The sequence below is a fragment of the Monodelphis domestica genome, chromosome 4 (assembly GCF_027887165.1).
Source record: "Monodelphis domestica isolate mMonDom1 chromosome 4, mMonDom1.pri, whole genome shotgun sequence".
NCBI classification, from domain to species: domain Eukaryota; kingdom Metazoa; phylum Chordata; class Mammalia; order Didelphimorphia; family Didelphidae; genus Monodelphis; species Monodelphis domestica.
In genome coordinates, this window is record NC_077230.1 from 444,294,883 (window position 1) to 444,321,400 (window position 26,518).

General features: G+C 44.1%; 1 protein-coding gene and 1 long non-coding RNA gene across 4 annotated transcripts in view; one reads left to right on the plus strand and one right to left on the minus strand.

Moving 5' to 3' along the window:
• The window catches only part of LOC130454036 (uncharacterized), a 60,340-nt gene that overhangs the window by 23,010 nt on the left and 10,812 nt on the right, over nucleotides 1-26,518 (minus strand). The window lies entirely within an intron of this gene.
• On the plus strand, nucleotides 660-26,396 carry PLA2G4C (phospholipase A2 group IVC). Of its 3 annotated transcripts, none has more exons than XM_007492637.3 (15): nucleotides 660-1,039; nucleotides 1,794-1,851; nucleotides 2,145-2,200; nucleotides 2,472-2,583; nucleotides 6,712-6,848; nucleotides 7,788-7,989; nucleotides 16,803-16,923; nucleotides 17,702-17,842; nucleotides 19,003-19,056; nucleotides 19,191-19,301; nucleotides 23,389-23,460; nucleotides 24,010-24,096; nucleotides 24,682-24,845; nucleotides 25,119-25,296; nucleotides 25,860-26,396. In XM_007492637.3, exons 2-15 carry the CDS (start codon nucleotides 1,837-1,839, stop codon nucleotides 26,030-26,032), a joined length of 1,623 nt encoding a protein of 540 aa, XP_007492699.2. In that variant the 5' UTR covers nucleotides 660-1,039; nucleotides 1,794-1,836; the 3' UTR covers nucleotides 26,033-26,396. The 3 variants fall into 3 exon arrangements, with proteins under 3 accessions (XP_007492699.2, XP_056652807.1, XP_007492700.2); XM_056796829.1 differs by lacking the exon at nucleotides 660-1,039 and adding an exon at nucleotides 1,275-1,608 and having other exon boundaries at nucleotides 24,685-24,845; XM_007492638.3 differs by lacking the exon at nucleotides 660-1,039 and adding an exon at nucleotides 1,277-1,608.

A 26,518-nucleotide genomic window follows, 5' to 3' on the forward strand; every position in this document is an offset into this window, starting at 1 on the left:
ACTTTCACTTCTAAGAATCTTGAATTCCTTCAAAGCTCAATTTAAGCACTGCTTCCTCCATGGAACTTTTCCTAATTCTCTTTGGCTTCTAGTGGTCTTGATTATTTTGTATTTATTTTATATACACAGACGCATGTACATGTCACCTTCCTCCTAGAGAATAAAAGTTCCTTGAGGGTAGTGGTTGTTAATCTCTGGTTTTGCCTCCCAAACCCCTAACCAATTATCTGGCCAATAACGCTTGCTTAGGAAAGAAAAGCTTGGAGAGGGGTTTTGAGCTTTCTGTCTTGGGCTGGTGATCATTTGTATTTCCTCTTTTGAAAAGTATTTATTTCTAGCCTTGAATCACTATCTCTCATAGCTCATGGTCTTCTAGATTTATACGAATTTTCTGTAGTGTTTAGATATCCAACATTTGTTAAAGATAAATATAACTGAGTGAGATTAAGAGAATAACGTAACTTGCCAATTTTACAGCTAAGGGAACTGAAGCTCAATGAGGAGTGATTTTTTTATTTGAAGTGTTTTATTTAATTAATTAATTTAGAATATTTTTCCATGGTTACATGATTCATGTTCTTTTCACCCCCACCCACAGCCAATGAGCGACTCCAAGATTGAGAAAAAAGATCACTAGTCCTTCTGAAGAGAGAAGTTTCTGTGAAGGGGTAAAGACTGGGAGGGATGAACCTGGGCTCTTTTTATTACATCCGACTGCCCTGTGTTCTCAATCTTTCAGTGCAACCACCCTTATTGGACAGTTTGGGGACCAGGAATTAAAAGAGAGGGAAGGCATCTCACGGCGAGCCTTGGTGGGAGAGTTCCTTCTAAAAGGGTCTGGGAACAGCCTGCATATATGCTCAAGCTCTGCCCAAAAGAAGAGAGAGCCACAGTAGGGTGAGCCTTGAGATAACAAATGATGGGGATTATCTCAGTCCCTCCAGAGCTCCCTTATCTCCATGTCACACTAGCTAGCCACTCTTTTTAACCTGTCCCTACTTCAATGGTCTTCAACTGGAGGAAGTCAGGACTCAGACAGGTAAGAGATGGTGTTCTGGGTTCCCCTTTGGCCCCATGGACTGTGTCCTAGATGGCCATATGGGCAGAGGACTATGGGGTCTGAATGCTACACAGAGTCTGAAGGTACACAGAGATCCTTGAGTCTAGCTCCTCTCATCATACTGAGGAGGAAACTAAGGACCAGGGAGAGAAAATGACTTGGCAAATGTCACAACTGAATGTCTGGCATTTTTGGACTCCAAGTGAGATTGGGCTCCTAGCCCAGTTCTCTTTAATTTGAAGCATTGTCAGTTCTATTGGGGAACTTCTACATCCTTTGGCAAGTCAGCAATGCTATTTACAAGCAAAGGCAGGTCTGGAATTGTTTAAGGAGAGCCAGGAAGTGTAAAGGGAGGCAAGAACTGAGCTTGTGGGGTTGTGCTAAGGATGAGAAATGGGGAACCACGAAAACTGCAAATGGAGAGGATGATTGAAGGGAGATAGGGCCAGGGGACTTGGGAGCTGGCAACTGACAGTACAAATAAAGGGCCAGAAGTATTGTCAACTTCTCTCTTGCCTCACAAGGACCCGGGGAAGTGACAGAGGAAGGTAGGCAGCACTGAATTTGAGGTGTTTTCCCTTCTCTGGGAAAGAGTCCATGAAAAGGGAAAAAGGATTCCTTCAGGGTACACTTCTCAGAGAGGACCTTTGGTCATGGTTTTGCAAGAGGGAGGGAAGGCCCTTTGTAGGCAGCTGCTGAATTGCCCCATTCATCTTCTTTGTCTTTTCCCCAGATTCTATCTCTGAAAAGTCAGAGGAAGCGGAGATTGGGACATTATGGATCCACGTCAGGTACTATTGACATCTATAGCCCATTTGCTTCTACTTGAGGGTCCTCAGGACATTCCTCTCTGCTCCCACCCAAAGCTCTCACCTTGTGAGTTCATTTTAGAGGGCAGAAAGCTGAGGGTTTTGTAGGCAGTGGCTGGAGAAATTAGGAAGGACTTTAAATGTCACATAGGATTACAAGTGTATCCCTGAATGTAAGGGGTGACTCAGGGCTCAGGCTTTTGGGCACTTTGTGCCACTTTGGAGGGAGGCAGCCCTAGCTTTAGGGGTCCCAGAAGTTTTTCTGTCTTTGATAGGAAGCTGACTGCAGAGCTACGAGTTCTACTGCTCCTGGTGATGATGATGATGATGGGTAAGAGTGAAATGAGTAAGAAAGGGGCCAAGCCAGGACTGGTGGGGCTGCGATTTGGTGATTATTAGAGAAGACTGATGATTGGGTAGGACCATAATAACCAGCTTTCTGGGTTGATATATTGGTGATCCAGATCTGGAAATGCATAGCAAAGCACCTGGAGGTAGGAAGCACTCAACAGAGATCATCCAGGCCAGGGGTGGGAGTGGGGAGAGAGGCCATACAGGAGAACTCCTCATTACTCTTCTTGCCCTCGACATTCCCTGCACAGCCCCAAGATCATCATCCATCCTGGGATCTCCGATAAAGAAAAGAAATCTGTGGACAACCGGCAGAAACGTATCTTGGGCATGCTACAGAAATTGGACATCAAAACCAGCAAGGTAGAGGGGGAGATGGGGCTGTTAAGTGACTTGACAAAGGTCACTAAGCTATTAAGGATTAAAGCAGGATTTATACAAGGATGGCTGTCTCTGGAGCAGATTCTCTTTCCATTGCACCACATTGCCTTTTCTGTGTCTGTGCCTTCAAGAGAAGTGGAGATGTCTGGATGAGGGATAGGCTCAATGGGAGGAAAAAGAATTCTTTCTATTTTCGTTTTGTTGACTATGGGGTCATCCAGGCAGAGCTGTCCCACTGTTAGTTGGGATGTGGGCCTGGAGCTCAAGAGAAGGCTGGATAGACGTATGTGGAAGCCATCACTATAAAAGTAATCATGAAACACAAAGAAAATAAGACCATAAAGTGAGAGGGTATTGAGAGAAAAAGAGGACCCAGAAAAGAGCATTTAGAGCTTTGAATGTTGAAAGGTAGGAGGAGGACAAGAAGTCAATGTCAGGCATGTTAAGGGAGGAGAGATTAACAGGAGGAGAGGGTGGTCCATACTGTTAAATTCTGTAGAGATGACAAGAAGATGAAAGACTTTGAAAAAACGCCTTTGGAGACATCAGTGGAGATGTTGGTGATCACTGGTGGCCTGGGAGAATTTTCACCCAGGTCATAAGGCTAGAAACTGGATTCCAAGGAGTTGAGGTGTGAGTAGATGGGAAAGAAGGAAGGCAAGGAGTACAGATGCTTTTTCCTAAGACTTTGACTGAAAGGAAGGAAAGACTAGACAAGAGTTTGAGCTGATGAAGGGTTATCTTCCCAGGGATAAAGAGACATGAGTATTTTTTAGGCCTCAAAGAAAGATGTAGTAAATAAGGAGAGACTGAAGGTCAGTGAAAAATGAAGAACAACCAAAGAGGCAAGCTGCTAGAGGAGATGGGAGGACATAGGACAAGGGCCTATAAGAGGGTCTGGTCTTGGGAAGAAGGGCCATCTTGATACAAGAGACTAGAGAAAGGGAGGAAAAAATTTAGGGATAAGGAAGTGGGATTTTGAGGTGGAGAAGGTGAGAAGACATTCTACATTCTTACCTGTCTAACTGATGACTTTTGTTAACAATCAACAAGCATTTATTAAACATCTACTGTGTGTCAAGCTTTGGGCTGAGCTGCGGGGGTGGAAATACCAAATGAAAAGTTTCTCCCTTCAAAATTCATATGGATATATACAAATAGTTAAATAATAGATACAAGGGGATGCTGACAGGAGGCCACTAGCATTTGGTGGGAGAGGGCATTAGGAAAGACTTCTTTGAAGATAGTGCTTGACCTGAGTCCTGAAGAAGACCCTGGGCCTTGGGGCAGCTGGGTTGCTCAATGAATTGAGAGCCAGGCCTAAGCAGGAGGTCCTGGGTTCAAATCTAGCCTCAGGCACTTCCTAGCTGTATGATGTTGGGCAAGTCACTTGACCCCCAATGCCTAGCTAGCTCTTACCACTCTTCTGCCTTAGAATTGGTTCTAAGAGGGAAGGGCAGGGGTTAAAAAAAGGCTTTTAAGACAGAAATGGAAGTTGAAGAGGGAGTGCATTCCTGGCATGAGGGAGAGCTGGTACACAAGAGGATGGAGTATCATCTTTGAAGAGCATGAAGAAATCCAGTTCAGTTGAATTAAAGTGTTTAGGGGGAGAAGTAGTAAAATGAGGCTAGAAAAGTAGGTTGTCTTTGACTTGTTTGGACTGGGAAAGAATTGGTATTGGAGGCTTTATGAGAGAAGAAGGAAAGCCAATAAGTCAGTGCTCAGCACCGATGAAGGGTTCTTGTGAGATTAGATGACAGAATTGTTGGGGGCAAGACCAGTAGAGGTATGAGAATTCCTCCTGTGACATTACTGGAATGGGGAATGAAGGCAGTGACCCAGGATTGGAGTTTGGCAAGGCTTGAGGGACTGAAGAGTGGGGATGGTGTACAACTGAACTGGTCATCATAGGGTCAAGGCTGTAAAGGGGAGAAAACGAGGCCAGGTCAGAGATGATGGCCTGGGGTGGGCTGAGAAGGGTAGAATGATTGATGGTTCTTATGGTGAGGATGCAGAATATGTTTAGAAGCAGTGGAGCAGAGGATCCATCAATGAAAGGGTACGAGAGAGTCTTCAGAGATGGACATCAGGGCTTTCGGGCATGGAAGTGAATCAGGAGATATTAGTGAATTGAGTGAATCTCCCAGGAAGAAACTGTGTAGAATGGTGGTGGCTAAAGGAGGATCTAGAAGAGGCAGTGAGGTCAAACAGGGGATGGGACCATCTTTTCCTCTGGTCCCTTGTGTTGTGGGGAAGGAGAGAAGGTGGATTTAGGGTTGATCAGGAATGTAGTGTCTTTGGAGAGAGAAGCAGGGTTTGGATTTGTAGAAAATGGAAGGAATGGATATGTAGGAGAGTGCTAAGATGATGGGAAATGTGTTAATGACAAAACAGAGTATCAGAGAATAAAATGGAAAGGGAGGGCAGGTCAAGATGGGTCCAACCCATATGGTGATGGTACCAGCTAGAGGAGGAAGTTTCTTTTGACCATGGATTCTTCTCTTAAAGAACCTGTGATGATGGAAGGTCATTCTCTGTCCAGCACCCGAGAAAAGAAGAGACTACCTTGAGTATTTGGGCCAGTCAAATCCTGATCTTCATATCTTGAATGCACATACATTCAGGGATTTTTCCTCTGTCTCATCACAAGATAGACAGAGAATAAACACAAGAGGGATACTTATTGGGTTTTTTTTTTAAACCCTGACCTTCCAGCTTAGAATCAATGCTGTGTGGGAGCAGCTGGGTAGCTCAGTGGATTGAGAGCCAGGCCTAGAGATGGGATGTCCTAGGTTCAAATCTGTTCTCAGACACTTCCCAGCTGTGTGACCCTGGGCAAGTCACTTCACCCCCATTGCCTAGCCCTTACTACTCTTCTGCCTTGGAGCCAATCCAAGATGGAAGGTAAGGGTTTAAAAAAAAAAAGAATCAATGCTGTGTATTGGTTTCAAGGCAGAAGAGTGGTAAGGGCTAGGCAATAAAACTAGTGGGGTTAAGTGACTTACCCAGGATCACATAGCTGGAAAGTGTCTGAGGTCACATTTGAACACAGGACCTCCTGTTTCTAAGCCTGGCTCTCACACCACTGAGCCACCCAGCTGCTCCCTGGATACTTACTGTTGAGACTCCTAGTCAAATCCTGAGATCTGAGGCACTAGATTTGGAGAGGGTCCTAGGAAAGAAACCTGGATTCTGAGGCTCAGGTTCTAAGTAGGATCTCAGGGAAGAGGTTTGGGGCCTGAGGTTCTGGAAGTACAAACTTTTGCTTCTTCTTCATTCTGGGGTTTAAGGCACTGGCTCCTGGGAGGGTCCTAGAGTTAAGGATCTGGGATTCTGATGCCCTCCTTGGGCAGGGCACTAGGGTTGAGAAGTCTGGGTCTGAGAGTTTTTCTGGTGCCCTGGCAATCTAAACTTCTGTGCCAATGGATTGGGAGAGCAGAGATATTTAGGGCTCCTCCCTTGTTTATTTTTCGAAGCATAGCAGAAAAGATAGTGCCTTTTCATGTATGTGGAGTCTTAAATCCCCATTCCATGGCACTGGCTGACAAGGAAAGGCTTCAGGGCCATGGGTTTGACTAAGGGCAGATAATCCAGGCCCCCTCTGGTTCTTAAGAGGATAAGAAGCCTCCAAATCAGTGGCTTTGTGTCATGTACCCATTCTCGGGATTGTGTTTTCAAATAATTCAAGGAGATGGTAACATTTGGTTGGAGGTTGGTGGAAGTAAAGATGAATTTCCATAGAAGTTTGTGGACTCACTGAAATGGCCCCCCAGATGAACAGCTCTGTTCTGAACCCAGTCTGAGAGGGACTCGCTGGGCCCTGTGCTCTCCACCCTGGCTCCCAGCAAGGACAGAGAAATTCCATGGGGGCCATGTTCACCAAACACCACATGTCCTCTCCCAGCTCCCTAAGCTCGGGTTCTTTTCCCACCATCCTTCCGCTTCGCCCTCCCACCCAGACGGATCCTCAGTTTCTGTCCTCTCCTCTTTCTCTCACCGCCCATTTCCCTCTCTTCCATTTTGTAAAAGCCTCTCACAAATCCCAGAATCAGGTCACATCCCAGCTGGCTCCCAATGGGGAGCCTTTGTCTTCTCTCCACCCTGTATTAGGCCCCCGTGGTTGCTGTCCTTGGTTCTGGAGGAGGCCTAAGAGCAGCCATAGCCTGCCAAGGTGTTCTGGGAGAACTGAACCATGTGGGCATCTTGGATTTGACCACATATCTTGCTGGGGTCTCTGGCTCCACCTGGTAAGAACTTTTCGTTGTACGGGTTATCTGTGGGGAGGGGCGAGTCAGTGGACCTGGATTGAAGACCAAATCCCATAATTCCCTAAATCTGTTCTCTACTCCTGGCTTCATCAAATGGGGATAACAGGAGCAGCTAGATGGCTAAATGGATAGAGCACAGGCCAGAAGGAACTGGGTTCAAGTCTGGCCTTGCAAGTCATTTAACCCCGATTGTCTAGCCCTTGCCACTCTTCTGCCTTAGAAGTGATGTTAAGACACACAGCAAGGGTTTAAAAAATAAAATGGGGAGATAATCCTCGCCCTGTTGGGGAGCTCTTCTGGTGATCACACAATGACTTGGGAAAGAGCTTTGGGAAATGTCTTTTCTTTTCTTTTAAGTATTATTTAAAAATGTTGAATTTAAAATTCTCTCCTTCCTCCTGATCCCTCCTCCCCACCCACTGAGCAAGGGAGTCATATGTTCCTTATACGGGGGAAATAATGTGAAACGTTTCCATAGTACCATTTGGGGGAAAAGAGAAAAACAAACAAACCAGAACGACGAGGACAGTGGCAAAGGGCTGCTTCATTTTGTTCTTGGGAGCTCTGAGAATTCCAAGGCCATCGGAGCGTTGTAGATGGAAATCTTACTGCAAACTCTCAAGCACTTTAAATTTAAATTTTTTTGTAACCCCTCACCTTCCATCTTAGAATCAACATTGTGTGTTGGCTCCAAGGCAGAAGAGTGGTCAGGGCTAGGAAATGGGGGTTAAGTGACTTGCCCAGGGTCACACAGCTGAGGCCAGATTTGAACCCTGGACCTCCTGGAGGCCTGACTCTCCATCTACTGAGCCACCAAGAGCAACGTGTTCTGGAGGCCACGGGAAGGGCTCCCAACAGGCCAAGGGTGGGTGCCCTTGGTAAAGCAGGCCTGGCTCCATGTTTTCTTTTGACTCCCAGGTGCATGTCTTCCCTCTATGTCCGGAAAAACTGGCAGGACCACCTAGCGGAAGCTGAGGAGGAGCTGAAAGTGAGACTCCAGGAGGGTTCCTGGAACCCAGGCACTGCCCTCAAAGGCATCCAGGAAGCAGCCAGGCGATCAGAGAATTTCTCCTTGACAGATATCTGGCAATATACCCTTGTCTACTACATGACTAAAGAAGTGAGAGGGGCTATGAGGTGGGGGGGGGGGGGAGGGGCCACCGGGTGAATCCCTTTTCCTATCCCCTACGTATTCTTGATGCTGAGGTCCTGAGCGGCCAACCCTGTCCTGGACCCAAGCTAACAGCAACAAATCCCTTCTCTTGGAGCCTCAGTTTTTTGTTTTTTTTTAAACCCTTACCTTCCATCTTGGATTCAATATTGCATATTGGCTCCAAGGCAGAAGAGCAGTAAGAGCTAGACCATGGGGGTTAAGTGACTTGCCCAGGGTCACACAGCTGGGAAGTGTCTGAGGTCATATTTGAACCCAGGACCTCCCATCTCTAGGCCTGGCTCTCCATCCACTAAGCCACTGGCTGCTCCCTTGGAGCCTCAGTTTTACAGCATTAACGAATCACCAAATCTGAGGGCATGAAGGGATCTCAATGGCTATCTAGTCAAACCCGTACCCTCAAAGGAACCTCCATTATTAGATTCGCTGCAAGTGGCCATCTTTGCTTGGAACCCACTGCACACCAAAGCAGCCCAAGCCACTCACAGACAGGTGTGATTATTCGGAATTTCTGATGCCTTCATTGGCCCATTTACTCTATGGCCTCAACCGTGTTCCTGCTCCTGCCCCAAATTCTGTTCTCTGGGACAAAACAGAACAAAGGGACTCTTTTTCCACACGAGTCTTCCAGGTCCTTGCACAAGGCACTCCTGTTTTCCGTGAACCATCTCTTCTCCAAGCAGACTCTCTTTGATTCTTTCCATCTCCGTCCTGGACTCAAGGCCCTCCGCCATTCTGGCTTCTTCCGTAGTAAATAGAACCCGAAGTCATGCTGACACTTTGGGGCTGCCCCAGGATACCGTAGACTTGTACAGAGCTTGTGGTCCGATAACAAACTCAGATCTTTTCCCAATCAACTGCTTTCCCCCTCTGATTCTCCCATTTTCTACTTGATATATTCTTAGCCCCAGTGTAAAATGTGATTTTTAATCCCTGTGGAATTTTTTCTTCTTAAGATTCAGCGAGCTTTAGCTCTCTCTTCTGCCAAGACCTTTCTAATCCTGATGTTTTTACCTAGTGTGTCAGCTAGCTTTATTTTGCATTATCAAAAAATCTGATGTGTGCCAATGCTTTTATCAAAGCCATGGATATGCTGGGGGGCTCCTGGAGACCTCCTGTGCTGTTGACATCAGTAGCTAATTTTGAGTCTGGCCATCCAACTAATTTTGAACTCATTTAATTGTGTTGTCTTCTAGTTCATGGAGCAGCTAGGTAGATACAGTGTAGTTCCTGGAGTCAAGAGAACCTGGGATCAAATCTGGCCCAAGACACTTTACTAGCTGTGTGATCCTGGGCAAGTAACAACCCTGTTGGCCTCAGTTTCCTCATCGGTAAAATGAGCTGGATAAGGAAACACCAAACTACTCCAGTATCTTTGCAAGAGAACTCCAAATGGGGTCATGAAGAATAAATCATGACTTAAAATGACTGAACAACTGAATTAGTCCACACCCTTTCCCATAAGGACACTGTGAAGTACTTTATCCAAAGCTCATTGAGGAAGTCATCTACATTCTGCTGCTTCCTCTCTTTTCATTTATAAATTCCCTGCGGTCTGGCTTCTGACCTTATCATTCATCTGAAAGCCTTCTCTTCAAAGTTACAGGTGATTTCTTCACTGTTCAACCTAATGTTTTCGATTTGGCGGGGATACTGTTCTCCCTACCTATCCGATGGCTTGTTCTCAGTTTCACTAGATCTCCATCCATGTCACAGCCTCTAATTGGGATGTTTCTACTCCTCTCTCATAGGTGCCTACAGATTCTGTCATCATCTCTACTAATACTGATGTTATTTCCTGTCTGAAGTCACTAGTTAGTCTCCATTTGACAGAGAGAGACAGAGACAGACAGACAGACAGAGAGACAGAGAGAGAGAGAGAGAGAGAGAGAGAGAGAGAGAGAGAGAGAGAGAGAGAGAGAGAGACAAAGAGAAAGAGGGAGAGACAGAGAGAAAGAAGGAGAGACAAAGAAAAAGAGGGAGAGACACAGAGAGAAACAGGAAGAGACAGAGAGAGAGAGAGAGAGAGAGAGAGAGAGAGAGAGAGAGAGAGAGAGAGAGAAACGTTCTGGCAGATGGGTTCCTCTAGGACTTTTTCAGTGACTCACTGGCATCTGAGGGCTGGGTCTCAAGAGGGTGGCTAGCTTTGATTCTTTTGTGGGTCTTAGAGGTAACTGGGAGGTGGCTGTGTTTTTAGTACTATTGCTTGTGAGCCCCACAGGCATGTCCTCCACAAGTAGCCAGTTGTGTCAATTAAATTTTAGAAAAAGTATTTACTTAAAAAAAAATCAATTTTCAGTTCTGAATTCTCTCTTCCCCTACCCTAGCACACAGTAAATGTTAATTAAAATATTTTTCATTCATTCAATCATTTTGCCCCTGATCCTTTCTATTTCACTCTGATTCAGATCATATTTATGTCTTCCCAAGCCTTTTCCCCCAAAGTTTGCCTTTTTGCTAAATAATTGCTGAATACATTGTGGTATTTTAAGGTGATGGAGTAGTGCTGAGAAAACAAGTCAAAAAACTCCATTACAAATATGTAGAGTCATATAAAACACATCCTGCTTTAACTATGTCCACAAAAAGCTTCATCTCTCTTTTAAAAAATTTAATTTAACTTTATTTTCAGTTCCCAACATTCTCTCTTACTCAGAAGTCATGGAAAATAGATTTCTGCATTAATCACGTCCCTCCCCTGAGAATTCCCCCAAAATCAAGTGGAAGAAAGAGAAAAAAAATCTGCTTCAATCTGCTATCTGAGTCCACTAGTTTTCTTTCTGGAGGTGGATAGCAGGTTTCATCATAAAACCTTTGGAACTGTGCTGGGTCATTGTGGTGATATGTTATTAAGTCTTATACAGTTGATTAATTTTTACAATTGCTATTACTGTGTAAATTGTTCTCATTCTGCTCAGTTCCCCTAGCACCAGGGATGCTATACCCTTTTGCGCATCTGTGTTTAGTAATTGCCATGAATTCTCTCTCTTTGTTTCTTTTAAACAAAAGATAGTTTTCCTCCTTATCTTTTTCCATTAGTTTTACTTTTGGCTTGTCTTTGAGATCATGATTGCTACTTCTGCTTTTCTCACTTCGGCTGAAGTATAATTGCTAGTTTCTTATTTTAACTCTATGTGTGTATTTGTTTCATGTGTGTTTATTGTAAACAATATATTGTTGTATACTAATTTCTAATCCATTTTGCTTTCCCCTTCCATTTTATGGCTACTCATCCCATGACCACATATTTCTTATACTTAGCCTTCTCTTTCTCTACCCCCTACTTTCTTCCTTTTAAAAAATTCCTTACCTTCTGTCTTAGAATCTATACTGTGTTTTGGTTCCAAGACAGAAGAGAGGTAAAGGCTAGGCAACAGGAGTTAAGTGACTTGCCCAGGGTCATATAGCTAAGAAATATCTCTGAGGCCAGATTTGCATCCAAGTCTTCCTGTCTCTAGGCCTGGCTCTCAATCCACTGAGCCACCTGGCTGTCCCTCCACACCACTCTTTTTAAAATTCTCTTTTGCTTTTGACTAATCTCCCTTAAACTCCTCCCCCCCTCCAGCCTTATTTCCCCCCTTCCCTTTAATACCTAGCTTTCTTGTTTCTCTGTTGGGTAGGATATATTTCTTTGCCCAGCTGTGTGTGTATGTATATAATCTTCCCTCCTTTAGCCATTTCAGAGAAGTGACGTTTTCCCTCTCTTCCCACTTCCCCTCTTTGTTGTATAAACTCCTTTATGTTCATTCAATTTATATGAGAATTGTTCCTATTTCTATTCTTCCTTTTTCCCTCTCCCGATGTATTCTCCATCACTATGTATTCCATTCTTCTTTTGAGATTATCCAAACACAACAGAAGCACACCTAGGCTCCCGGTCAAATGATATTCCTTCTAGGACTCCCTGTGACGATTCAGTTCTGAGGGAGGGTGATAAAGTATGAGGAGATCCATTGCCTCATATAAGAAAGGAAACAATTTGAGCTTGTAGTTTCCTTATAACGTTTCTCACCTTTTTATGCTTCTCTTAACTAAACTCAGCTCTGGTCTTCTGGTCTTCTCATTAGGAATATTTGGAAATCCTCTATTTCATTAAAGTCCATCCCACCCCTCCCACACCAATAGGATCTAGGTTTTCTGGATAATTTTTTTGTTTGTAAGTCTAGATCCTTTACCTTCTGGAATATTCGATCGCAATCTCTCGAATTCTTTAAAAGGATGACTGCTAAATCTTGCATGATCCTGGTTCTGTTTCCTTAGTGCTTGAATTCTTTCTGGCTGCTGGGGGTATTTTCTCCCTTTGATGTAGGATCTCTGGAGTTTCACTATAATGTATTTGGGAGTTTTTATTTTGGTGGTTTCTTTTGGAAGTGACCGGTGGATTCTTTGGCTTCTACTTTGCCCTTTGATTCTAAGATATTTGGACAATTTTATTTTGTAATTCCTTGAAATAAGATGTCTAGACTTTTGTTGTTGTTGTTGGTGGTGGTGTTCATGGCTTTCAGATAGTCCAGCTATTCTTTTTTTTTTTTTATTTTTTTTTTAAATATATTTTATTTGGTCATTTCCAAGCATTATTCGTTAAAGACATAGATCATTTTCTTTTCCTCCCCCCCCCCAACCCCCCATAGCCGACGCGTAAGTCCACTGGGCATTAGATGTTTTCTTGATTTGAACCCATTGCTTTGTTGATAGTATTTGCATTAGAGTGTTCATTTAGAGTCTATCCTCTGTCATGTCCCCTCAATCTTTGTATTCAGGCAGTTGCTTTTTCTCGGTGTTTCCACTCCCATAGTTTATCCTTTGCTTATGAATGGTGTTTTTTTCTCCTGGGTCCCTGCAAGTTGTTCAGGGACATTACACCACCACTAATGGAGAAGTCCATTACGTTCGAGGATACCACAGTGTGTTTGTCTCTGTGTACAATGTTCTCCTGGTTCTGCTCCTCTCGCTCTGCATCACTTCCTGGAGGTTGTTCCAGTCTCCATGGAACTTCTCCACTTTATTATTCCTTTTAGCACAATAGTACTCCATCACCAACATATACCACAGTTTGTTCAGCCATTCCCCAATTGATGGGCATCCCCTCATTTTCCAGTTTTGGGCCACCACAAAGAGCGCAGCTATGAATATTTTTGTACAAGTCTTTGTGTCCATTATCTCTTTGGGGTACAGACCCAGCAGTGCTATGGCTGGGTCAAAGGGTAGATATTCTTTTGTCGCCCTTTGGGCATAGTTCCAAATTGCCCTCCAGAATGGTTGGATCAGTTCACAGCTCCACCAGCAATGAATTAATGTCCCTACTTTGCCACATCCCCTCCAGCATTCATTACTTTCCTTTGCTGTTATGTTAGCCAATCTGCTAGGTGTGAGGTGATACCTCAGAGTTGTTTTGATTTGCATCTCTCTGATTATAAGAGATGTAGAACACTTCTTCATGTGCTTGTTAATAGTTTTGATTTCTTTATCTGAGAACTGCCTATCCATTTCCCTTGCCCATTTATCAATTGGAGAATGGCTTGATTTTGTGTACAATTGATTTAGCTCTTTATAAATATGAGTAATTAAACCTTTGTCAGAGGTTTCTATGAAGATTTTTTCCCAATTTGTTGTTTCCCTTCTGATTTTAGTTATATTGGTTTTGTTTGTACAAAAGCTTTTTAGTTTGATGTAGTCAAAATTATTTATTTTACATTTTGTGATTCTTTCTATATCTTGCTTGGTTTTAAAGCCTTTCCCCTCCCAAAGGTCTGACATGTATACTATTCTGTGTTTACCCAATTTACTTATGGTTTCCTTCTTTATGTTTAAGTCACTCACCCATTTTGAATTTATCTTGGTGTAGGGTGTGAGGTGTTGATCTATTCCTAGTCTCTCCCACACTGTCTTCCAATTTTCCCAGCAGTTTTTATGAAATAGTGGATTTTTGTCCCAAAAGCTGGGATCTTTGGGTTTATCGTATACTGTCTTGCTGAGGTCGCTTTCCCCCAGTCTATTCCACTGATCTTCCTTTCTATTTCTTAGCCAGTACCAAATTGTTTTGATGACTGCTGCTTTGTAATATAGTTTTAGGTCAGGGACTGCAAGGCCCCCATCATATGTGTTTTTTTTCATTATTTCCCTGGATATCCTTGATCTTTTGTTCTTCCAAATGAACTTTGTTATGGTTTTTTCTAAATCAGTGAAGAAGTATTTTGGTAGTTCAATGGGTATGGCACTAAATAGATAAATAAGTTTGGGTAGGATGGTCATTTTTATTATATTGGCTCGTCCTATCCATGAGCAGTTAATGTTTTTCCATTTGTTCAAGTCTAGTTTTAGTTGTGTGGCGAGTGTTTTGTAGTTGTGTTCATATAGTTCCTGTGTTTGTCTTGGGAGGTAGATTCCTAGGTATTTTATTTTGTCTAAGGTGATTTTGAATTAGTCCAGCTATTCTTAAATAATCTCTCTTCAATATGCTTCCTAGGTCAGTTATTTTCCCATTGAATCCTTCACATTTTCTTCTAAATTTTTGTCTTTTGACCGTATAATATTATTTCTTGATGTCTTATTGAGTCATTGGCTTCTATTTCATCAATTCTAACTTTCAAGGAATTGTTTTTTTCAGCAAGATTTTGTATCTACTTCCCCAAACTCAATTTTCTTTTCATATCTTTCTTTCCTACCTCTTACTTCACATTCTACTCTTTCCTCTACTAGTCTCAGTTGATTTTAAAAATAATTTAAAAGATCTTTTCTCAATTATTAATTTACTTCTATTTTTCAGACTTGTACACCAAGTGGTTTTTTCTTTGGAGCTTTGCATGTAGAGGTTTTGAAATCATTCTCCTTTTCTGTTTTGGTGTCTTGCACTCCTCTGTTGCCATAATAGCTCTTTATTTAAATGGGATATTTTTTTCGTTTGCTCATTCTTTTAGCCTACTTCTTGGCTTTATGTGTTATATTTAGCACAGTTCTGGAAGAGATGTCTGGCATGAGCTTCTGTCCTCTAATATGTGTCTGTGCTGCTGCTTTCACAGTTCTGGCTACAGTTCTGAAGGGTTTCATTGCTCTCCAAATGGTATGATCCACAAAGAGGTCTATTCATTGCCCTACTGGTGGGAACTTTGAAATTCCTATGAATTCTGCTTATGATTAGTTATTTCAACAGATGATTGCTTGACAGTCACTTTTGGCCAGTTGGGAAAGCTGGCAGATTCACAGGAACTGAACTCGTGACTCCCTTTTGATTTGAGACACTGTTCTCTGCTCCTGGGACCAGAGCCACATAGCTACCATCTACTTCCCAGAAACTGTTTGTTTCTCAGCACACAGCTTGAGTCAATAATCACATCTGTGGTTTTCAATCCTGGGTATTGAGTAACAGAGCTGCCAGATGGGACCTATTCCTGTATGTACCCTGTGCTTGCTCAGAGATTGCCTGCGATTTCTTTTTACCCTGTTGCTTTCGACCCTGATGTCTTGCCTCATCCCTCTTTCCATTCTGGAGCTGGAATGCTCCCTCCCACCACCATGGCATACACTGTCTATTAGAATTTAGTCTGATATACTCTCTAGATCCTTAAAAAAACCCTTTAGATTCTGTCTTAGAATTGATATAAAGAATCATATCCAAGGCAGAAGAGCAGTCAGGGCAAGGCAACTGGGGTTCGGTCACAGAGCCTAGATTTGAACCCAGGTTCTCCTGTCTCCAGGCCTGGCTCTCTATCCACGGAGTCACTAAGCTTCCCCTACTCTCTAGATCTTTGTCCTGAAAAGGTGTGGCGGGTAAAGTAAACTCCGAGGCTTCCCTTACTCTGCCATCTTGGTTCTGCCTAGCAAAGGTATTTACTAAGGTCTAAGCATAGTTGGATGCCCCCAATGTGAAGCACACTCTTCCACAAGTATACGCAGATGCTAAGAAAACACTGGGCTTGAATTGAAAGTATAATGGCATTGAGGAAAATGAGTAGAAGTCCATGTGTTGGGGCTTAAACTCACAATTTCTTGGTCATATGAACTCTTATCATGGCTTCATTGATATCATTCTTCTCTGGTGTAAGGGGGGAATTGCCTCCTCTCTCAGGTGACTATATTTCCGTATGTTTTTGTTAGTATTTGTATATGTTGGTCAATCTAGTGGCTAATTGTGTTATCTTCTACTGATCTAGTCTCTCCAATAACATGTCCATGGAAGACAGGCTTGTACAGTTTCCTCTGGAGTAAGAAGAAACAAAGACAGTCTCCCCCACAAGGCATCTAGTCCATACTTTATCTGAGGGATTGTTACACGCAGATGCCATTGAAGTAGTCCGGGATAGTAGGTAGAAAGTTGGCCTTGAAGCTAAGAAGACCCGTCTGTGACACATACTGGCTACATGACTCTGAGCAAGTTGACAGTGCTTTAGACAAATCTTTAAAAACAGAAGCTCCAGAGAAGGTATTGCTCTGCATTGGTAAAAGGAGTTTCCTCATCCGCACTTCCCTATGTCAATGAAATCATGGACTTGGTTTGTTGCTGATCAATCATTTTCAGTTATGTCTGATTCTTCATGACCCCATTTGAGGTTTGCTTGGCAAAGATACTGGAGTGGCTTGCCATTTCCTTCTCCCGCTCATTTCATAGATGAGGAATCTGAGGACAACAGGGTGGGGTGACTTGCCCAGGGTCACACAGCTAGTAAGTGTCTGAGACCGCATTTGAACCTTTCTAGCTCTATATCCTATGAGATTTCCAAGCTCAGTCTTGCTCCTCTGAATCCCAACCTTTTTGACCTTGTTAGCTACTTGGTTCCAGTCTATCTGAGGTGAGAACCCGGTCGGAGGAAGGAGAGGTGCCGTACCCCATATTTGCTGCAATTGATAATAGTCTTTTGTCTGAATGGAACGAGAAGAAGTCTTTGGGTGAGTGGGGCTCAAAAGGACTGAAGGTGGGATGTCTATGTTTTTAAAAAGGCATCCAAAGGAATGGGAGCCAGCCTCATAATGGGCGGTAAAGTTTCAAGCAGGACCTCTGTTATGGAACAGTAGGTGGTGTTTGAATCCCATTCTTAGAAAGTTTGCCGCAATCCTTGAAGGGATGTTGGTAGGAAGTCCAGGTAGAAGGGAAAAGGGACATCTGGGGTGAAGCATCATCATTTAGAGAATAGGAAATAGTTGAAGACTACAGAGTGAACCCTACTGAATGCTAAATCACTTTGGTGAATCTCCTCATATGAATCCCACCCATGTTTGTGAACCTGACCTTGGTATGACTATTTCCAGTTAGAACCTCAGGCTTGGAGGTCAGAGAATCTTTTCTCTGTCCTTCCTGGTAGCCCCCAGGTTAGAAGAATCCCCGTTTTCATCCCTGGTGGCATTGTCTCCCTATGAGATTCCATATTATCATATTGTGGGGAAGTATAGTGCTGTGCTGTGCCCTACATGGGGAACTGGGAGAACTAGATTTTAGCCCACCTCTAGGTGACCATCAACAAAGTCCAAAGGCCTTCTTTGCTTGCCAAAATGTGAACTCCTCCTGCCACCACGTACATTCTGTTTTGAACTCCTTATTATGACCCTTCCCTGGTGAGAAAACATCCTGGTGTGAGTCCCCCTCCTCCGACTTTGAATTATATGAGTGTGAGCCCCATCCTCATCTGAAGGCCTGATAATTATGTCTATATCTTAATGACCACTCCAGAGACTTGGTTTGAATTCACTCCCCATGTGGCGGGCTACCCACTTCCTGGTGCCTATGTCAGAACAACCCATTTTGGGAGCAAATTCAATGGAGGGAAGCTCATCAAAAAGGAAAAAGAGAAAGATTTTGCCTACCTCAGAGGTAAGTCATGAAGACCTTGGCCCAAAAGGTGGACTGTTGCTTGCCAACCCCAGCTTCCATTCAGAGAGTTAGAGAATCGAGAATACTGTTCATGGTGTAAAGGATAATTTTAGTGTTGTGGCTTAAAAATCTAAATTTAATTTGGGTGCCAGGGGAAATCCCAAATAATAAAGTACCCAAGTCAGCTAGAATTTTTTATGGTGATTTAATTGATAGTGGAGGAGATTAAGGAGAAGGAAGGAGGAGGAGTAGGTTTTTTCTCTCCCTCTTTCCCGCCCCCCCCCCCCCACTAGTATCAGGAAGGGAGATCAGGAGATAAGGAAGTAAGGGTTTGGAGTATAAAGGAGGAAGGAGTCAGCCGGAACTCCAGAAAAGAAGGGCTAAACTCAGATGCCTGAACCTGAATCAGCTCAAGGCAAACTCACCATCAACACTCCAAGATGTTGACATGCCTAGCACACTCTCAACCAGAGTCACCTCTCCAGGGAAAGAGGAGAATGGAAGTGATATGCCTTATATAGACAGTTTTATGTTACTTTCCTGTGTCTCATCTGTACCAATGATCACTTAGCTTGACTTAGGACAGCCCAGGGGTCTGTCCGTTTTTCTGCACATGCCTTTTGAAGGCCATTTCCTCAGATAATTAAATCTTGAGTTTGATGCAGACCTTCCTAATCTTGTTAAACTAATTAGGGTAGAGAAATGTAGAGTTTCCAAGACCTGATTCTGTTATTCCAAATATCTCCATTGTTACTGATCAGGAAATAGCTAAATCAGATCTTCTAAAGTACAGTCTGATTAGGGTGGAATAGTTTTAAAATCCACAATGGAGAATACCCAACATAGGACTACCTGAAAGGGGCTCTGTAGAATTAAGTTCAAACACTGTTTTTGTTAACTTTGCTCACAAAAATCCCTATCTTAGAGAGAATTCCTGCTGTAAATTTTAGTATAAGGCCCAAGGTTTACCTCCATTTTCACATATATTGCGATATGGGTTTCTACCAAAGATATGGGACTCCAGGCTCTATACCTCTACTATGGGTAAGAAGTGGTATAAATGAATGTGACTATCCCTTTGGGGCTTGGAGATCTCCAGTGTAAATTGGGAGACCAGCCTGTCCTCTCTTATGGCATTCTCCTTTTTCATCTGTTTACAGCATTATGGGGTAGTGCATTGGCTGACAAAGAGACTACCCAAAGAACCATCCAACGTAAGTGGAAGACCTAGGGGAAACTCATAGCTAATGGAAGGGATGAGAGAGACTACATCAGGGATGGTGGCTTGCAGGAAGGACTGGGGCTTCCTCTGGGTTGTGATATCAGAGAAGTGTCCTTCTCTTTACAGAATTCATCTGGTCCTTTTTAAGCCAGCAGGACATCAAGAAGGTGTCTATGTCTGCTACATATGAATGTAGTGACGAACATGATGCAGAAAGTTACATGTTATCCCTGAAAGGTTAGCTGGACCTGACTTTTGTGTTTCTTCTTTTTTGTTGTCGCAACTATGATCTCTTTTTAATACAGTGATTACATTCTTTGACTAGGTTATTATTTGTTAGAGAAGGTATGGTTCAGGGCCATATCTTCCCCATTTCTTTAGCTTTCCTAGTTCCTGGCTCATCGTACATAGTAATAAATGTTGCTGAAACTACTCTTCTCTTAAAAGCTACTACGATCTTAAAGGTAGTACACAGTTGGGGACATTTGGGTTCTGAGTTTGGACTTGGGACTCTAGCCAAGGCTTTGTCTGAATCTATCCTGCTTTATCTTCTCTTAGATGCTACTTGATCCTTTCATGCCAACAACCTTCTTGCTTCAGTACAGCTCCTCCCAAGCTTCCTTCTGTTCCTGTCTGCCATCTGTTGTCTCTTCATAATCAGCTCTTATTTTTCCTTTCTCTGCTGACCCGAATTTTCTTTCTTCTTCAGCACCTTGGCATTTAGTTGGCCATTCTCTCCCCCCGCCCCCCCCCCCCACACTTCCCCTATTTGAATTAGTAATATTGTCTGTGTGAGGAACTCCTGGGATGGAAACTTTCCTCAAATGCAATTCAATCACACGCATGTAACTTAGGGTCTTAGAAAGTTGCCTGGGCCATTGAGTACGTAAGTAGATTGCTGCACAACTAGGATGTCAGAAAAAGGAATTTAACCCAATTTTTCCTGGCTCTAAGGCTAGTCCTCTATTCACTATGTCATGCTGCTTTAACTAGCTGTGAAAAAGCATGAAAAATACATCTATTAAACCCTTACTATGGGCTAAGCATTGTATTTCTCTACTCTATGGGGTGTCATCAGGATGCCCTGACTGCATGGGATGTATGATCTGATCAAAATCTTCAGGGACTCTGTATTGGCTTTAGGATAAGACACAAACTTCTTAGGCTCCCTCTTCAGGCTTCAACCTCCTTTTACCCCCTTGTTTTCTGTGACTCACCTTTGTACACTGTGTGTTCCAGCCAAAGTGAGCCACAACTTGTCCTCTGAAGTTAGTATTCCTTTTCGTGTTTCTGCCTTCGCTCAGATTCTGCAGACATGCAATCTCCAGTCCCCATCCTGCGCTTGTATGTCTTGCAGAAATTTGCTCTTCCTTCAGTATCTCTGAAGCTCAAGTGCATCTTTCGCTTTGAAACCTTTCCTACCCCCAGCTCTAGGTGAGCATCCCTCCCTCCTTCCCTCGATCACCTTGTATTCATTTACTTGTGTATGTCCTGTAACCTTCAGTAGGATGTAAGCTATTCAGACTTTTTCCACTTTGTATGCCCAGTGGCTAGCACAGTGCCAACCCCATAGAAGGCACTTAACATCTGTAGAATTAAATGGATGGGGGGTGGGGGTGGAGTTAATGGCAACATATTGTAGTATTACATTCCTTCTCTTTTTTGAAAGTCAAAAAAAAGTTTGCAAAGCTCTTTATAAACATCACCTCATTTTATCCTTACAATGACCCTCAGTAGTAGTAGTAGTAGTAGTAGTAGTAGTATCCCTATCTTACAGATGAAATAACCAAAGCCCAAAGAGATGAAGTGACTTGTTCAGGGGCACACGTAGAGTGTGAGGCTGGATTTGACTCAGGTTTTCTTACCGCCAGTTCAAATGTTCTATCCATTGTGCCATGTAGCTGCTTCTAGGGGGTGGCTTTTTTGAGATCATAACAGGAGTGGATGTCAGAGCTGGGACTGGAAAGCAAAGGGACCTCAGAGCGCACTGAGTTCAATGCCTCACTGGAGGCATAGAGGCTCATAGGAAGGAATGACTTTGGCCAAGATCCCAACATAACAAGTGTGGCGATGACTCTTAGGTCAGGGTTCTTTCTGCCAAGCTGGGCTTCCTCCTACTCAGTTTGATGGAGGCTAGACACAAGGAAGAATTTCCTCACCAGATGAGTGATTCAGAGTACCAAAGGCAGCTTGGGGTCTCCTCTGGAGAGTGCAGAGAATGGGGTGAACTGCAGAGAGTATAATGGATGACAAACTCATGGCTGAAAAGGTTATTGTTAGAGTAGAGCACTGGGCTGAATCTAAGACAAGGACAAGGGCTAAATGGAAAGGTAAAAAAGTCAACTGTGTAAGAACAAAGGGAGGGTGCTATGCCTGCCTATCAGTTTATCTGGAAGAGATCCGGCAGTTCCCGGGGATTCAAAAGTGAATATAAGTCAACAATGTGGTACTTCATTTTGGGCACCATCAAGAGCTGCATGACTTTCTGGAATCAGATGCTGATACTTACGTCACTGAAGTCAGCTCCTGTTGGGAAGATGGTATTCAGTTCTGGGCATCCTGGCTTAAGAAGGGGACTGAGAAGCTGGAGTGTCCAGAGGAGGGCTACCAAGGCGGGGAAGGGTCTCAGGATCATGGGCATGTTAAATCTGAGGGAGACGTAAGAGGGGGAGAGGATTCTATTTTCAAGCTCTTGAAAGAAAGCCTATGGTGTGGAAGAAGGAAGAGACTGGTTTTGTTTGGTCCTAGGAGCAATAGGTGGGAGCGCTGGAGAGAGACCAATTTAAATCTGATGTGCAAAAAAACCTCCCAGTAACTCGAGTGACTCAATCCAGGAAGCATGAAGGAGGGTAACTGGAAATCAATCTGGAAATATAGGTTGGAGGCAGTTTTTGAAAGGCCATAAATGCCAGAGAAGACCACATTGGAACTAATAGACCCACCGAAGCTGCCAGAGCAGGGGAAGGATGTGAGCATACCTGCACTTTAAGATTACTGCTTTGATAGATTTGATAGAGAATAGATTCGAGAGGAGCAGAAGGTGACAGCTCTACCGATTAGGAGGCTAATAGTCCTGAGAGAGAGGTGATGAGGCTGAACAGCAGTACTGGCTATATGAGTGGAGAGAGGAGGATGGATAGGAAGTGATAAACACATACAGCCTGACAGTCACAGAGAGGACAGGGAGGGAAGAGGACGGCCCAGGACTGAGTCTTGGGGTCCACTCATGTGAAGGGATGCAGATTATGGATGGAATTCTTTGCATTGGAACTTCTTAGAAGCTCCTCATCCAAAGAATCAGTTGGCTCCAGGGGCTTAAGGCAGCAAGCTTGTCTTTCCTGAGCAGGAAGCATTTTGAAATCGATTTCGTAGGATCTGGTAAGCTTGGCCCATGCCTTTTTGATCAATGAAGTGGAAGTCCTGAACACCTCGATAGACATAAAGGGATTAGTAGGGAAACAGGGATCCATTGGCCAGATTCGAGATCAGGAGTGAAGTCAGTGGCTTAGTGCTGTGGTGGATGCTGCTCCTGGGCACCTTCTTTTAGATCTCTCCTAGAAGGACCTGAAACTCTCATTTTACAAAGTGGCTAACAGTGCCCTGGAAAGTACTGGGTAATTTACATTTAAGCCAAGCATGGAGTCAAGGACAGAATTCAGATTTTAACTCTATGGTTTGCCGACTTAAGTCCAGGGTTCTTCCCAGTACATGGCAAAGCCTCACCAGGGCTTGGGGCATTTCTCTCCCTCAGTTCTTTTTCTGGTCATCTGCTGCTCTCCTCAGAGAGACCTGGACCTGAGAGGCAGAAGTAGAGATCTGTACTTTGGGGATCTCTTGATCTAAGGGGCTGCATACTCTGTCTTCAAGCAGCCCCTAGTTTGGAGGAGAAAGCCTCTGCTCTTGTGGACTCTGACATCATCCCAGCCTGGCATAGGAAAGAGAGAGGGTATGAAGAGAGGTAAAATAGAAACAAGAACATTTAGGTCCAAGGAGAGGAAATTCTGATAGCATGGATGGGTGGTAGAGGGGGGATAGCAGAGTTAAGCTGGGTAAGACCAGCCCAAATGACTTCAGTTCTTTCTAAACATTTAGAGAGCTCCCCAGAGGGCAGGTCTGAGTTCTTTGCTCTCTATGAACTGGGCCAGGATCTATGAGGGGATGTTTGAGGGCTGCTACATGGGTACTTGAGCTCACTCTCCTGCCATACTGAATGGCAGCTGAATTCAGAGGAATAGGATTTTCCCTTGGTCTGGTCCCATTCGCTCTGGCCAATAGGTTTGGATTCCTTAAGGGGTCTAGAGGTTGATTCATCATTACTCCACAGAGAAACTCAGCAGCTTGGAAGACGAGCATGAGGATCGCTCGGAACAGAGTTTTTCCCTTAGAGAAATGTATGGTAAGTGTTATTTCTTCTACAGTGGTAAGGCCCTATCCTGAGGGTGGGGACAGGGGTGGCAACATCAATACTAGCCTTTCTCCAATGTTAACAGGTTAATGTATTTCCTGAAAGCTAGGCATTTGGGGCAGGTGAAGATATCCTGCCCCACATAGAGAGCTGGAAAGACCATCTGAGAGTCTTTTCTTAGTCCCTCAGATTTCAAAGTTGGAGATGGAGGAGGCTAAGACCCAGAGAAGGCTAGGAATTGACCCAATTGACTGAAATCACAGATAGTCTAAAATGCCCTAGCATCATCAGTTTGGAGATTCAGGGGGCCTTGACCATCTAGTTCGATCCTCTCATATTAAAGATGAGAAACTGAGGCGGATATGGGAGGAGAGACTTGCTCAAACAGATAGTCAGGAAGAGACATGGGATCTGAACATGGACCTTCTGAGTCCAGTTCATATGCTCTTTCCAACATAGCACCTTGACTTGTTCTCTCTTGTTCCTTGACTCTTACTGATGCCACCCTTCAACTCTGACCTCAACTTTCCTTCCTTTTAGGAAGCTTTTCATTTGGCATGCTGCCAGTCTTGCAGTCTTTGTTCACATGGACTTGGGGGAGTACCAACAACTTTCTGTACCAGCATGGTAATGGATCTCCTTAGAACCTCTGAATCTTAAAGCCAGAAGGGACCTGAGAGGTCTCCTCATCCAACCTCTACCAGAACAAATTATTGTGCGTCTGCTCAAAGACCTCCATTGAGGAGGTACCCCCTACACCCAATGTAGAAAGTTCACTGTTGGATGGATCTCCTTGGCAGGAATTTTTCTTTACATTCAATCAAAATCTGCCTCTTTCCATTTCCCATCCTCTTCTGACATCATCCCCTGTTTCTGGTGCTACCTTTTGGGTCCAAGAACAAAAAGTCTAGTTGCTTTTCTCATGAGATCCCTTTATGTTTTCAAGAATAATGGCCATATTCTCCTATCCTCTTCCAAGTCTTCCTTAAGGTTGTGGAAGGCCAGAAAGTATAAGTGATGGGTTTTCAGAGGGGATAGTGGGAATAGCCATCCAATAGTTTCTTATGAGTCAATGGAAGAGAGCATATCTCTGAGTGATTATGGATAGAACTGGGGAAGACCTTAGAGACTAACTGACCTATGCCTCATCGTCTCTGGGCTCTATGGGGAAGAGCTCATGAGAGGATCTCTGGGCTGGTTTCTTTTTCCCAGAAGGTCTCAAGGATAAACCTCTAGACGGTATGGAAAGCAAGGAAAAGCTACATTTGATGGATGCTGGCTTGGCCATCAACTCTCCCTATCCCTTGGTTCTCCCTCCAGTGAGGAACACTCAGCTAATCCTGTCCTTTGACTTCAGTGAAGGGGATCCATTTGAGGTAATGTAACAGACATTCTATCCCCAAAGACCTCAATCAAAAGCAAGCAAGCTATCCAAGAAGTAGGCCTACCTTGGGATACAAGAGACCCATGCTCTAGTTCCTAAAGCATGCTGTGTGACTTTGGGCCAATTCTTCCTCCTCTCTGGTTGATTTCAGTTTCCCTCTCTGGAAAATTGAGGGGTGGAAGAAGGCTTGAGGGTGTCTAGGGACCCTTAAGACTCTGAAGCCTTCAAGTGGGAACTAAAATGGGTCTGTGGCCCCTCTTTGCAGACTATTAAGACCACAGCAGAATACTGCAGTGCCCATGGCATCCCCTTCCCTGAGTTGGATGTGGCTAAGCTGAACCAAGAAGCTGAGGCTCCCTCTGACTTCTACATCTTTGAAGGAAAGGAGGGTCCTGTGGTCATGCACTTCCCACTTTTCAACAAAGTGAACTGTGGCAGCAGAGGTATGGGGTTAGGCTGCAGGGCCACTGAAATGCCTTCCATTGAGATGGTGGAGGTGGGGCCAGAGGAGAGGTGACCAGGAAGTAGAAAGCAAAGGAGGCCAGCCTCTGGGAGGCTTGTTTAGAAGAAATAGGGCCTTCCCAGGGAAAGGAGATTATACTTATTCTGCTTGGTCACTGAGGGGTGAGAAAGGAACAATGAGTAGAAGCCATAGAGGGGGGATTTAAGCTAGAAGGAAGTTCTTGCCAATAATGAGGGTTGTGCTCCGGTGTGATGGGCTCTCCTGGAATGCAGGGTATTCCCCATTACTGAAGTCTTTAAATTACAATGGACCGGGCATGCCTAAGAGAAGCTAAAGGTGAGCTTCCTCTATGGTTTGACAAGAAAGAGTAGAGCTACGGCCCAATATCCTGCGACCCCTAATTCTTTGGGCTACCACGAAGACAGAATCCCAGAGCCGGGTCTGGGGACTCCTTTCTGAGGGTTTCTCCCTTCACCAAAAGGGCACAGTCTAGAACCCGATGCTTGGAAACTTCACAGTTTCTCTATCTGACTTTTATTTTAGAAAACATCAGTAATATGGCCAAGACCTATAAGACATTCCAACTTGGAAATTATTCCCAAGAAGATGTTCATCAGCTGCTGGAGCTCTCGAAGGCGAATGTCAAGAACAACAAGGAGAAGATCATGGAAAAGATCCGTGCCCTGGCCAAGGAAGCCCCGCCGGCAGAAAAATAGGCTTGTCGGGTGGCTTCTGCCAGGTTAGAGTCACTCCCAGGGAGCATGTCTCCAGGGCAAATGCTACTTTCTCTGTCTGTTTGTTCTGCCAGTCATTTGACTGTTCAAGGTGTGCTCCTCTTAGCTGGTTGTTTTCTCAGGCTCAGGAACCCGATTGATCTGCTACTTATACTCTTCCCCTGCTCAGCAGCACAGGCCCTGGGATGCCTCTCTGTCATACTACTTCACCTGCACTGGCCCCAGCTCCAGCCCCAAGAAAATGTGCATTTTGCCCCCCAGAATGGAATTCTTTCATTCTCCTGCTCCGCTCAGCTCTATTGCGAGAATTCTTAGAAGGAATTAAAAAGCATTTGTTACACACTTACTGCGTGCCAGTCACTGCGCAAAGCTCGCTCGAGAGACAGGCACACCAAAAGACACAGCCCCTACCCACAAGGAATTCTCATTTCTAAGAGGGGAAATGACCTAAGGAAGAAGTCATAGCCA